The sequence below is a fragment of the Kryptolebias marmoratus genome, linkage group LG4 (genome assembly GCF_001649575.2).
Source record: "Kryptolebias marmoratus isolate JLee-2015 linkage group LG4, ASM164957v2, whole genome shotgun sequence".
In the NCBI taxonomy this organism is placed as follows: domain Eukaryota; kingdom Metazoa; phylum Chordata; class Actinopteri; order Cyprinodontiformes; family Rivulidae; genus Kryptolebias; species Kryptolebias marmoratus.
The window spans coordinates 18,800,899-18,815,868 of record NC_051433.1 but is presented as its reverse complement, the minus strand read 5'-3'; the positions used below and the strand labels follow the sequence as shown (position 1 = coordinate 18,815,868).

General features: G+C 39.2%; 1 protein-coding gene across 4 annotated transcripts in view; it reads right to left on the bottom strand.

Moving 5' to 3' along the window:
* Window positions 1-14,970, bottom strand: part of LOC108239867 (plexin-A1) — a 182,883-nt gene that overhangs the window by 32,896 nt on the left and 135,017 nt on the right. For all 4 annotated transcript variants that reach the window (XM_017422867.3, XM_017422869.3, XM_017422868.3 and 1 more), the window contains exons 11-13: window positions 10,742-10,838; window positions 8,608-8,798; window positions 2,860-3,011 (exon numbers count right to left, since the gene is read on the bottom strand). In XM_017422867.3, coding sequence (XP_017278356.1) covers window positions 2,860-3,011; window positions 8,608-8,798; window positions 10,742-10,838 — 440 coding nt within the window. The remainder of the gene's footprint in view (window positions 1-2,859; window positions 3,012-8,607; window positions 8,799-10,741; window positions 10,839-14,970) is intronic.

The window sequence follows — 14,970 nt, the reverse complement described above, 5'->3', positions numbered from 1 at the left end:
TTAGAAGAAGGAAAAAACAAAAAAGTGTCCTAGTGAAGTTTAAAATGTTCTTGATTTAAAATATCTTGATGATAACTAATCAAAAATAAAGACAAAACTTATTAGCACAAGAACAGTCATGTGTTATTTGCATCTCTGCATTACTGCGGTGCCAGGGGTTTCATATTGTAACAGATTAAAGATAAAAATAATAAGAAAACTGAGAACCTTTCTGCTTTGTCCATATATTAAACACATTCCAAAAAGTTTGAACGATGTTTTTTTCTGTATATTTTAATGTAACCTTAATAAAAAGAACAAAGAACAGAACATATGCTCAGAGAAAAATCAGCAGAAGTCTAAAATCAGGGAGTTTTCTGCATGTTCATATGTTTGTACAGTATGCCTGCATTAAAGCATACTGTAGAACCATGAGTAGAGCCTGGGGCGTTGGCTGGCCAAATGAAAATCCACTGGAGAAATTATTGAGCGACGAAAGGAGTGCGGGAATAGCCTGCAGGGAGCACACGCGCACACGCGCGCACACACACACACTCTAACTTCATGTTTTACCCACTGGAGACACACTTGACTGTTAATTAGCCAGAGCGAACGAATGAGACAGAGAGAAAGGCCGAGAGTGCAGAGAGAGACAGAGATAGAAAAGGGGGGAAAAAGAAAGTGAGAACCAGTGTTAGAGTGAGAGCGGCTGATTAATTGAACGTGTTCATATCTTACACATCTCCTCAGCTTCCCCTCCCTCAGATAAGTTGTTAACTCTCCAGCTTCTGTCCTCCCTGCAGGTGGCCATGGCAACTGCAGCTATGATAAATTTTACATTCCAGCGCTGTGTGCATCAATTGTTTTTATACTTTTTCTTTCCCTTATTCCCAGGTCTCCGGGTATGACAGGAGGCCATGATTAAAATGCTGGACAGCTCTCGGTTAGAAATGCAGCTTTGCTTGCTTCATTACTGCACAGATGGCAGGTGGCCACACCGAGCTGTTACAGAGTACACAGTTAGAAAGTATATCCATGAAGTTGCCACCGTTATAAATTACACCTCACTCATTCAAATAATTCAAGCAAAACGTGAAATACTAAAGAATTAAACATAAGTCAAATTGTGGCACAGTACTACTAATAAAGCAATAAATAGAGGAACTGGGTTTTTCTTAGCTACAGGCGATGATTTATTTTTCTCAAAGTGAAGTCAAATCCAGTTTGTAAAATTTTAATGACTGAAGTGAATGACATAAAAAAGTCACATTTTCTTGCACTGCAGCTCCACTCCAATACCTGAAATTGAAGGGTTTATAAAGTACAACTGCTGGCAGAGAGAAACACAGAGTGATACTGAGAACAATGCGTCTACATTTTGCCAAACTAGTGGCTCTCCTCCTTCTCTCTCTCTCAGCAGCTGACCTTCGACCTGTGCTGTCATTTCAGAAGCCTTATCTCGTCTCCTGCGCAGCAGCTCTGATAGGGTCACAGGGATGTCGAGTGCAGCCAGGCCACTAATGGCACCGTATGGCTAACATCACTTATAATTAGCATGACAGCCTAACGGCCAACCACACCCTCCTTCCTCCTCCTCCTGCGGGTGCTATGGCAACAGATTTTCAGTATGGCAAAAAGTAAAGCTGAAAGAATTCAATATCACCATATTGATGGAAAGAAAAGGTTGCAACACAGAACCATCTGATTTCCCTCTGATGTCAATGTAAAAATGCAAAAATTAGGTTGCAAATTATAAATCCCAATCCTTGTGTCACTCATGTTTGTTAACCTATTTTGGAGACACCTGTCATCACTGCTGAGAGTTGCACAGCATTCTGTCGCCTTGACTGTCAAACCATCAAAGTCACATTGTTCTTGTTTTCTTCTTAGCAAATGGGAGAACCAAATCAGCTGGGGTTGTGCAACGAAACTCAACAAATAGAACATTTGTGTTTTCTGACAGCTACACAGCGAGAAACAGAATATTAAAGACATCTCCGACTGTCACGACTGCCCCAAATTTTTCCTGTCCTAAATGGCCTCTGCTTTTAAAAACCATAAATTTAACAATAATGGTAAAATGGATCTTGAAAAGGACAGATTTTCCAGAGTACTTTCCATTTACATGGTCATTTTTTTTTTCAATTCTGAATGAGTTATAATAGTTGATTCACATGATGGTAGTTATTTTTGAACTGAAGATAATTGTAGAGATGAAACAACTTGTTAGAAGTTAACACAAAAAGATATCCAAGCAGCCTAAACCTAGAAGTAAAAGGACTTTTTGCTTCTCCAAGTAATACACTTCTCAGAAAATATTACTGCAGTTATTAAATGAGAATGAAATTACATCCACGACACCTGCTGTGATTCAGAATTTCCCAGAACATAGTAAGTAGAACTTAATGAGAAGTGAGCACTCACATGATGAACTTTAAGCCTTGAAGCTATTTTTAAAAGATGTATACAACCCACTGATAATAAGATGATGATATCATATATTGTAAAAAATGAGATAAATATGGGTGGCTACATGAGTCAGTTTCAATGTTGAATGGACCATTTTTTTCTAATTATTCACAGAATAAAAGGTTCAGGGTAAGCTGCTGTCAGATTCATATGGACTCCACGTCTGCAGACTCGCAGTACCAAAACAGCTTGAGGCTGTTTGTGAGGAATCGGTTCTGTTTGAGAGCGGAAAACAACGTTTAACCTTTGCAGGTTTTATGAAACAGAGGTCTGAGAGAGAGTGTTGTGCTTAATGCTCGGTGTCACATCAATATTGGACAAAGTCAAGCAGGGAAACAGAAAGAGTCAGATACAATAAGGACTTTAAAAGAATGGATGGGAGGACTGGAAGATGAAATAGTGTGTACGTACTGCTCAGCACTGATGTACTGGTCCTCCTGAGGGTTGCATGTCACCTTCCCGATGCGGACTCCATTCTGGATGTCTTTGAATTGCAGACCCAGGTTCTCTCCGGTAATGGTCAACATGGTTCCTCCCTGCCGAGGCCCAGTCTCTGGAAACAACTGGTTGGAACAACAAACAAATAAAGGTATAAGTACACAGAAAAAATATGTTAGGTGGGACATTCACAATGTTTTCTGCATCAAACATATGTGCTACTTCATCAGGTAAGATAAAAAAATGACCTTACGCCAACTCAACTCAGTCAAACAATCACAGCCTGCCAACTAACACACTTAACCTAGACCTACCCATTACACACTCATGTCCACATCTCATTTACCTTGTGACAAATAATCTGTATGATCATTGTACACAAAAGACTTTTACTCCCTCCTTTCACTCCCCTAAAGGTCTATGAAAAGTGTGCAGAGGTGTTAATGGCTACCCAACGCTAGCCCTGTCGCTAATCACCTCCTATTCATTCAGCCCTAAATGCAGACAATAGTAATCAGTCACTACTACCATAATTAGGCCTAAAGCTAATTGGATTAAAACATGGTGGGGCAGTGAGGTCATCCGTCGCAACATAAAGTAAGAAGGAGGATTGGGGGGGGTTAATGTCATAAAGACTCTTGCCACAAAGGGCAGATAAAATGAGTAATGAGTAAATATTTTACCAATCCTGAACTTTAGTTATAAAGCCTAGTTTGCATCACTGGGAACAAAGAACAATATTTTAATTAAACTGGTAAAAACCTTTTTCTTTTGCATGTTAAAGCTAGAAACAGTTGTCATAATACACTAAAACTAACACAGCGCAACTTATATATTTGTCTTGAGAGGGTAAAGTCAGCTTTACATAATATGTGTACAGCGTGAGACTTATGACCCCCTCTTTAGACGTTTAAAAAATCATCAGGTTTTTTCTCATTAACTTGATATTGATCTTTTCTTGAATATCTCCCTTTTCTTTATTAACAAAGTCCTGTCTTCATTCCTACTGTTTTTCCTGTCTTTTAGCTTTTTTATGTCTTGTCAGAGTTTCATGTTTTTTGACAAGCAGAAAACACTGACACCACAGCACAGCAGCAACATTACCAGAGGCTCCAGATTTACCTGGCACTCTTTTAACAAAGAGGGTTTAAACGTTTATTCATTTGTGAAAGCCTTTAGCTCTGGTTTAACCATTTTCATTTATTCATATATTGAATAATTAATTTCTAATTTTGTGCTTAAATATTTGTTAAATGTGTTCCCATATGCCTATATCAGCCTGTGTGAGAGACAGAGAATAGTAACTCTTTGTTTGTGAAACAACTGAGGCCTTCTGAGGAAAGTTAAAAACTATGAATTATCATTTTTAGATCACTAGTTACTTTGTCTTATAAGAATCTTGAGTTTTGATTTTATATGTTGAGCTTTTTAAAATTATTTGTCCAGTTTGCTGTAAAAACAGTATCCTATTGTTTCTTTCTCTGGAATGAGGAAAATATTCCAATTTATCTCCACACACTGCAGAATGCATTTATGTTTAACAACAAGCAGAGAGTGTTCAGTTTGTTTTATCAATGAATATTTTTCCGCCTGGTTGTAAACTATTTAACCAGTCATTTTTGATAACTACATCTACATTGTCATCAAGCCACTGCAAACCATGTACAGTAATCTTAGTGTCCAAGATCTTGAGTTTATCATTATGTAGAGGTTCTTTCAAAGGTCAGGTATGTCAAGAGAATTTGTAAACTGTTATTTTCATAAATGTTTCAAACATGGCCAGAACATTAAACAGAGCATCACATCACATCACATTACTATGCAGGTGTGTTGGAACCTGCAGAGAGCAACAACAGCAGTAAAATTAACTGACTTTGGTTTGCTGTTCAGAATAATAATGGAAGCAGTCCTCTGAGGAAACACGTTTCAGGCTGGTGGTTTCTCACATACTTACAGAAAATGTGGCAGGTTAAAGAAAGCCATAGAAACACATGATGCAGACAAAACCCTGTGTCACAAAGGCCACAACTGAAATGCCGCAGCTATATAATTAAGGTGGGTTTTCTTTCTTCCAGCAGCTAAGATTTTGATAAACATTCCTACTTCTTCCTTCACTTCTTCTCCAACTCGTGCCTTTTCATTTTAATCTTCCTTATGCTGTCTGAATGTATATGTATAAGTATATATTTAAGCTGAAGACAACACAAGGGGGACAGTAATGCATCTTCAGATATGTTAATTAACCTCTCTTCATAAGCAGTGGCTTATCAAACTCTTGCGTACACACAAGTTGTTACATCAACAACAAAACAATCCAAACAAAAAAACCCTTTTGATAAAAGCCACTAGCCTAAACACTCTATTCTCCGCGTGCCGTCGTAACGCTCTACTCCCATTCAAACCGCCTTTTTTCTCTTTGTGGCTGCCTTGTCCTGTTGTGTTGAAGGCTTTGTGTCAGGCCCATTGTGTCTGGCTAAGCAGCAAAGCAAAGATAGCGTCTGCTAGTTAGAGAAGGGGGTGGAGGAAGGGGGACACTGAGAGATGATATGCACACTGTGCATACCCTCTGAAGTTTATTTGTTGTGTGAAAGACTCACAAAAACGAAAAGGAATGAACCAAACTGATGGCGGCAAAGAAGTGAGCGAGGAAAAGGATCAAACGAGACTTAACCCTGAAATTCTTACAAGCTCCCTAAGTGATAAAATGATGGGATAATCAATGAAGATGCGTAGCCTGACAGACATGAGGAACATTCTGTGTCAGAAGTCAAAATCCATTCGGGGCCAATTATATCACTCTGGCTCAACCCAGAGAGCATCGCTACATCTTAAAAAAGTAAATAGTTAACATCTTACTGTATTTCTTTCTTTATGAAAAAGAATTCCAAGTGTTTACAGCATCACTGGTTCTTTTTTATGTCTGCTATTGTAGTAACAATGGGGCTTATTGCTTAGCACTAAAACCCAATCAGCAAATCAAAGCGGTGTGGTCGATAAAGGCCCCTACACAGAGCAGCTTCTACTGCCATGTTTATAGGCAGAGGTAGAAAGAAAGAGGTGAAGATGACAGAGAGGAAGGAAAAATTAGGAGGGACAAGGGGGGGGGTGAGGAAGGAAAAAAATGAAGACTGAAAAATCTAAGAACAATGTTTGAAAATTTGAAGTAAGAAAATAAAGAAGAGAATAAGGTGAGCTGGAGATGAGAAGTCTGCAACAGCAAATGTTAGAGCTTAAATCCCACAGGGGGGAGAAATTATTTGTCTTTCCTAAGTACACAAACAGCTCATGTTCAAAATCTACTTTCTCACATAAAATCACAGAATGCAAAAAAAAAAAAAAAAAGAAAAGAAAAGAAAAAAAAATCCATTCAGAGCAAGCAAGTGTGCCACATGCAGAAATACAAAAAATGCACTATCAACACCCCCACACTGGCATGGCCTACGCTGTTTTAATTGGTTTCTAAGGGCTGGCTTTAATGCTCTTTCTGTCCCAGAGGAGAATGCAAGCAGAAGATGATGGATGATGGTGCCCAAGGTAGCATCCAAGTCCAGTACTGGGACACTCCTGTGCTACACAGGGACACACTAGCATAGTGTGTATGTGTGTTTCTATCTTTGTGACTTTGAATGTGATCTTGAGGACAGTATACAGGTCAACCAAGTGGTGAACTATTTTATCTTTGAATATTTGAATGTAGGCTTCTCAGTGAACGAGCGGGAGGTTTGTGTTTTGGGGCCTTTGTGTATTTAAGTTTCACACACACTCACATGCAAAGTGCTAAATGTACAATGTCAGGGCAGAGAAAAGCAGCATAATAAAAACAGCACTTCAGCAGCTTAAGGGCCTAATCCTTGCAATGTCTAAAATCACATTTTAACGCCTAAAACATTAACTGCTGTGTTTGGAGAACAGTGTTCAGGTGCCAGAGCTGTTAGGGAAACAGTACTCAACTGCACACTATCAAACCACATCAAATAGGTAATATCACACTTAGAAATCACTCGAAATAGATTCGACACTTGCTGCTCTGAAATCTTTGGCCAACTGTGTTAAGCCTTAAAGACACTAAGTGTCTGTGTGTCAAGCGGTGTATTATTCCCAGCTGATCATGCATTGCCCAAGAAAGAGTAGAGGCTAATTCACAAGCTTATGAACACAGAGCAGCTAACAAGGTGCAAAAATAAACAAAACGATGATCAAACTGTGACAAGTGGATTTGACCAAACTGTTGGTAAGAAACAGAATAATATTCAATTTGTGTGGCTGATGTGATGCTCTTTGGGAGAAAAGATAAAATGGCAGATGAAAAGGGAGAAGATTGTCGTCTGCAGATGTTCTTTTGGCGTTAAATGTCACACTGTAAATGTCATAGGTGGAGACGAGAGGTGAGGATGGCGGCAGAGCTCTGTGATAATGTTTCCTTCGATGTCTCTCCATTCTCTTTGTCTTCTCTGCTGCCTTCTCAAACATGCAGTGTGTTGCCTCTCCCGCTGATTCTGAAGCTCTCCTCTGCCAAGTTTTTGACTGCCACCAACATCTTGCCCAGAGGGCAGGATTTACCCCTACATATGCATGCAAGGGCACATGCTTTGGCGTGCAACCACCCCCTCACCTCCTTCCTGCACTTACACACACAACTCAACTGTTTCTGCATGCTTGGCTCTAAGAGATAACTGATGCGAGGACAAAGAGAAAGGAGCTAAGCTAAGGGATTTATCTGTGTGCCACTGCTTCAATTAACCAGTTTCTCCATTAAATATTCAAAGCAACATATTGTCACACAGGAAATGTATGAAGAACTCGAGTCGTACAGGTCTAGCTTTGCTGAAATAGGAGGATGCATGTATTCTTCCACACTTATTTAAACTGGTACGAGTGGCATTCTTTTATTATAATAAATACATATGCATTTAAAGAAAAAGAGGCCGTGTTGGTAGCTTTAAAAAGAAAAAAAAAACAGGTTAGGAGAAAATAAAGCAGAAAGATGGACAATCTAACACACTAGTGGGTTAATTTCACACTGTGTTGTGCATCTGTGTGTGTGCATGTGTGTCTGCCCCAGTGGTGAGCTCTGCATACAGTGACCCAGGTCACAGTCAGACGAGGACCACCGCCATGGTTGCTGATGGCAACAGATGGTTACACTGTGGTGTTTAGACACCTTAGCTCACTCAGCCTATCATGTGCTCATGCACACACATGCGCACAGACACACACACACACACGTAAAACACCCATGGTGGGACACAATTAGCACAGATCCATATCTTGTGTTTTCTTTGTCTTTCTCCACAGCTTTAACACATATTCCAGACAACCACAGGTGTGTGTACAAGTGTGTGTGTACTGCCATCATCTATAATTATGTCAGTGTGTTCAGTCTTGGTGTGTGTCAGCTGCCTCCTCCTGACCAGCCCATCTGTGTTGGGCTGCAGTCATGGAGTTGGCCTCTAAGCTGTCTATCTTGTCTGCTGACTAGTCTCCTGTGATGCACGATGTTTGCTCCACATACTGAGGCCAAGAATGACACAGCACAGTGATGGATTCAGACATCTTCCAATTAAAGGAGTACAACCCTAAATTGGAATTCAAACTGTACTGATTTTAAAGTGAATTATTAGTTGGCTTCCTAACATAAGGATGTTAGAGTTTGTGGAATGTGATCTGTATTCTTAATAATTATGCATTATATGTAGGTGTATCATTATATTCAGGGCTTACCTTTGTGATCTTGGGATGTGCACAGCGGCTGTTTCCAGTTGTAGCATGCATCCAGGTGCTGTCTGGGGGAGTGCACTCTTGTCTCAGAGAGCACTTCTTCTCCCCTACGCACCAGCCACACTCAAATCTTGGGTTTGCCTTCAAACACATCCCACAGCTGTCTCTCAGTGCATAGCACTTATACAGGTGAGCTGGAGATGAGAAGAACAGGGACAACTGAGTGACCGAAGCATAAAATTATTACAATGGGACATAAAGTAGTGAGAGAATACAATAGCCTGACTATCAATATTTGCTTTGAATTATCAAAAAATGAAACCACTTAAAAAATGAAGGTAACAAACTTAACTAATTTAACTATTTGGACTGCAATGAAAATTTATTCTGCATAACAAAGTTAGGACTTCCTTTCCTTAAAGGCCCCAGGAATAGCAAAGCAAAGCTTTTCTTCTCTTCTTTCTCTATTTCAGCCCAAAATCCCATTGGTCATGGACCAGCTTTAAAGAAACCCTATACCAATTATTGCCTGCTAAATGATTCCTCTCTAATTATGTTACCCTTACAGTATTTACAATGAGTGAGCATTGAACACACTGACTATATTATAATCAAGATTGAGAAACAGGAAAGTGGGATGCATCTTTGGCCTGCAGAACACCTCTGGACACACTCCAGGAGATTCACAGTGAAACAAAACACAATGCACATACACTGATTCATGATCACGATATCATCCGCCTGTGTTTCTACAGATGCGTGGTATGTGTTACAGATGTGGGGTATAAGTTACAGATGTGTGGTTTTGTTTCAAACACATCCATATGACATCAGACAGGGCCAAGCAGCTTGGGAAATACATGAAATCTGAGACAGCAACAGCTTGCTTATTACATTGAGAGTACAAGAAGTGATCAATATATGACAAATTTCTGAAAACAGTTAATAATCACTGATTTACCAGCTGTTAATATGAAATAACTTATGAAATACTTCAAGAAAACTCAGCAAGTCTGCAGCAATAAAATAACGTTAAACAGAAACAGAACGTGCCACTCCCTCAGTTGTTCAAAGCTCCAAATTCATGTCATACATGGGCCATATCGAACGGTGATGTTATTTTACCTCACAGCAATGGAGTAGTGTTACAGTTCCCCTGCTGTGCTGTACAAGCCATAATAATTACAGAGACAGTACAATAAAGACTATTTTACCAGTAATTATATCCAACAGACATGATCTCATTGTCTTCTCCCATAGTGGTGCATTGAGTATGCATGTGTTAAATCATTACACACATAGATGGCAATGTGGGGTTATTGTCTAGGACACTAATATATATCTATATTAATATTAATATTATATATCATCCACAAATATTATATAAGATAAGAAAAAACAATAATAAAGCAGATAGATACACAAAAACTTGCACTATGGGCAAATCTAACAAATGTACTGTGAATGCACTGTGAATAATATATACTGTATATTATCCCCTCCAAAATTAGTATAATAATACCATGGCAAGCAGCCTCTGGCATAAACCTTGATAAATAAATCCTGCCTGAATTATTTTAGAGTATATTTAAAGGCAAAGTTCCTATCTTTCACAACAGAATCTTCAAAAAGTCTCATTAACTTGGCAAATGTGCATACTGAAAGCCACAAAGCATGTTCAATTGATCCAAACTTTATTTGAAAAAAAAAACTGATAAAGTTTTAATTAAATTGATAAATTTAGTCTTTAGTTTCAGGTGATTAGCAATGACAAGAAAAGAAAAAAGTTAAATTCCTGAGCCTTTTAAATAGCTCACAAGGCTATCCATGAAAAGAAATGACAGAAGAGAATAGATTTAAAACTCATCCCACTCGCTGTGTGAGTCTTTCAAACAACAACAAAAAAAAAGGTTTTCTTAGAGGAGGGAAAGAAAAGATTCCTTGCACAGCAGTAATATGCACATGTGGTCAGATCGGCTGCTACAGCACAACTCATGAGTAGAAAACACAAGATATGTTGAGAGAAAAAGACTGCATACTCTGCTAGGAACAACAATGCTTACAGACATCTTTACAAATAAATATTAGGGTTGAAAATACAGTAAACTGGGTTTTGAAAGCCGCCCTATGAACTCACCTTTGATGTTATATGGGTTGTCGATGATAAAGTTTCCATTCCAAACTACAGACAGATTCACTGGCAGGTCGCTGATGTCATTGCCTTCATACGCATACTGAAAACAGAAAACAACAATAAGATTAGCACCAACACATTCAGCCAACTATTTTCTAACACCAGCCTCTTCATTAGATATAAAATGTTTATTAACATAAAGAAACAGTGAATAAATGAAAACTGAAACAGACAATATTGAGAACAAACTCAGTTCAGCTAGTCGCTGGTAGTAATGTAATATGCTGCGGTGCTCACGCAGTAAGGGCCATAAAAATGAACGATGGGAGACGGGCTACATTGTGATTTTCACACACGGCACATCCGCCGCAGTCTGGCAGAGCGCAGAGTTGATTAAGAAATTGGGATCCCAATCACTGCATGACTCATTTTATCCCAGTGATGAATGAAAAGCATAATATCTCTCCAACAATAATATTCCCATCTAATTTCATTTTTGCATCCTGAACTAATAAGAGTTGAAATGTAATTGACTCCTCGTTGGCATAATCAGTTTTATGGATTTGCTTTAAATGAGACAACAAGCCTTCAAAAGCGGTAATCTGATGGTGCAGTGTTAACTGAAGGGATGACAGAAAAGGAGCTCCTTGGAGACCCTTCCTAACAGATAAATAATGACAATTATCACCACAAAATAAAAAGCGGATTCATAAGTTGTACGTCCTCCCACTGTTTTACGCAGAGCAGCCAAACAATGAGGTAAATGGAAAATACTCATTCAGCATAAAACTCATGTCTCAATTTATTATAGCATAAAAACAGATGCTAGTTTGAGAGAGATTCCCCGTTTCATGCGGTGATGTGGGGGTGATAGCTGGTGGCACTTTAGATATGACCTAATGTTTCTGTCACTCAAAGGGTGCCTAGTAACTTTCCCCACCACTATGGTCACTATCTGCACTGACTTCAGGGGGAGAGATAGCAGGACTATTCTCTTGTGGTGGAGTGCTGATAAAATCTCATGTGAAAGCCCCCATCCTGAGGCTACAGGGCCCCAGCAGATTGAATCAAGCTACAACTTTGCCACTATGTGATATCTCCTACTTCAGTGTGATACTGTGAGATTTATCTTGACAATGGTAATAATAGTGATTTTAAATGTATTTGGTGTGGGGGGGGGACCAAAAAATGTGCGTGGACAAGATAAGAAAATGAGAGGACACGGCAATGTGAATCGTTGATTAATTCTTTCTTGGCTTCTGTGATAGGATGACTTTTATTTAGCGACCCCTTAAGGTGGAAAGAAATAAAGAAAGATGTTTTCATGTATCTCAGAAGAAATTTGAGTTTCCTCTTAAAGGCAGTTTTAAAGAGAAATATCTTACAAATTATTTTTTCAGGCAAAGGGGGACCTTTCAGACAATGTCACCTGGAATCTGGCCTAAAGAACACTCAAAAAGATAAGATAAGATAATACAGCAAGCTGTCTGGTTTTGGAGGGTATATTTCTATAAAGCAGAAAAAAAAAATTACCTTGCTATGGTGTGTTTAAAAAGACAGGGTGTTGCAACAAAATAAAATGTACGAAGTAGGAAAAAGTGCAAATGACACTGTTATCAAAATATTTAATAATATTTTATGTTTTCCTAATATCTTACAGCCCTTACAGAGAATAAGTATGACACAGCAGGCGGGGCAAAAAAGCAGAGAGCAGCAGAGGTGAAGGAGAAATAGCGAGGCCAAGATGGATAGAAGGAGGTGATTGTGTGTTATTCCATGGACACCATTCATTTACACACGGAATAAGAGGCCAGGGCTGGGCTGTAAGCGCCTGAGCTGGTAGGGGCTAAAGTGAAATTGGCATTTTCAATTTGTTCTCTGACATGTCTGCCTTGGTCTATTCACACATTCCTCCGCGCCTCCTTCTGTCCCTATCCAACCTCTTCCTCTTTTCTTTCTCTCCCTCTCATTATTCCTTCCTTGTACCTCTGTACAAACCTCTTCCGCTATCAATCTCAGACCAACTTTCAACCTTCGTATCTCAATGCCTCTCAAAAAGGCCCACAGTTAAATAAGGATATATGAAACCGATTTCTTTATCGCATATACCAAACATTTCCAGTGAAACACGTGCACAGTGTGCTATAAATACACTTCCTGCACATGGGACAGTTTCCAGAGAATACTGCCAGAAAATTAATCAAAGACTCATCACACGCTCTTCTATACAGGAAACACAAGTGATGTATAGAAACACAGGAAGATAACTCCTGGACACCACTACATTTTGGACATCAGTGATTATTTTTCTCCGGTCCAAGTGTATGAACTTCTTCGTTCTTTTCCACCCTCCTTAGTTCTCTCACCACCAAGAGACCACCCAGTCAGCATGAGAACAAGAGCACTTTTTCTTCACTGACTGAAGAGACTGAGGGAAACGCATGAGGATGTTGAAGAGTGTGTGGACATGCAAGACAATGGGAACGAAGAGGAGACAGACAAAAGAAGATGCCCTGGGACACTGCACTGTGAAGACGTGGTTAGAGAAAAAGCATAAAAGACAAGGAGATAAAAAGGAGAAAGCGAAGGTAGAAAACAAATGAGGCTTCTGAGATAAAACTGGGATGAGAAGGCCAAAGAAGCAAGTGGGATGAAGACATTGAATGAGTGAAAGACAGGAACAGAGCAATAAATACAGGGTGAATAGAGCTCTACATTTTAGAGGTGCTCAAACTGATGAAAGCATTTGAGGCTTAGCAACTCCTCTCGAGTCTTGGTCACATAATCAGGTGTGTTGCTGACATTCTTATGCTTGTTTTTAATAAAGTGACAGACTGGTTGGAAACCAAAGTGGCTACAGGCAAAACAAATGCAGCAATTAGGTTCCATTAAGGAATATTTTAGAAACAAACTAAATGCAACACACTGAGAAAAAACAGTCTCCAATCAATATTCCAGAATGACAAATACCAACTAATTACCTGATTGCACTGTACAACCTGTTCACTATAAATAACATCAGTAGCGTGAACAACTTAGATTTTTGTTAGATTGAAAGGTTTAATGTTCTTCTAGGTTATTATCAGTGATATGATTTTTTTCCCCCGACACAAGATGGAAGTGTCCACAGTCTTGGTGAACACATCAGACACATCTATGTGCCAAAATGACCAAACGGCAGGACTGAGAAAATAGTTTCCCTCGGGCAATCCACTGTCAAATGTGTTATATGACTCTGTACTGAATCCACTTCTATATTTCAGTGTCATTAACGATGTCTTTGTGCTGCTGTGGTATATCCCCTCAGGACGGATGACCTGCTACAGTAAAGGACGAGAGGTCAACCTACCTTTCACATCAACCGCTGCTTTTCTGCTGAGCGGCGAATCAGAACACGGGCTGATTCCCCTCTGAATCACACAGCCAATTCCGCTTGATAACGTAATAGATGATGAATGTATGTGGACCCCTTAACCCTGCTTTACAGCCTGACAAGTAGTTTCTCTGAAAATCTGCACCACACAAACACACATATTGGAGACGTAACAGTACTGACGGCTAAAATAATAACACTGCTTGACCTCTACTCAGTGTTTTCACTCCACCTTACAGGTATGTGTCTCTATTGGTACATCTATTCTCTTTGGGGGAGGATCACATGGTGAGAGGAAAACTGGGATCTTCTGCACCTTCGCTTAAAAAAGCATTAATAATTAGTTAGGCAGAAGTGTGTATGGGCATGTACGTGTTTAATGGGCAGCACAGGAGTGGGAGGAAGAGAAACTGTTAGGTTATGATCTGAAGCTCATCTTCTCTCATTGCACCAAAGGCTTATTAAACTTTCATACTAAATCAGCACTATGGCTCAATGTGCAGTTCAGGGAATACAAACAAAACATGCACCTTGTGCAGGATTTACTCCCTATATAATAGACACCATTAAGAACATGCAAAAATGAAGCAGTAATTTTACAAAGCAATTAGTTATTCTACAGAAGGTCAGTATTTCTATGAAAAGAAGAGAAAGTATTTTGACTGGAACAGGATGGTGACTTTTATCTTTTCTATATGAATTCACAAAATATTAGTTGCAAAGCAAAATTTTAAAATAACAGACACACACAGAAAACTGGACACCTTTTAAAAGGTACACAGGCTTTTCCATCAATGTGATAGCAAATAAATATTTCAGCGAGACCTTTAAAGCTTTGTGCTTTCCTTTAACAAATCGC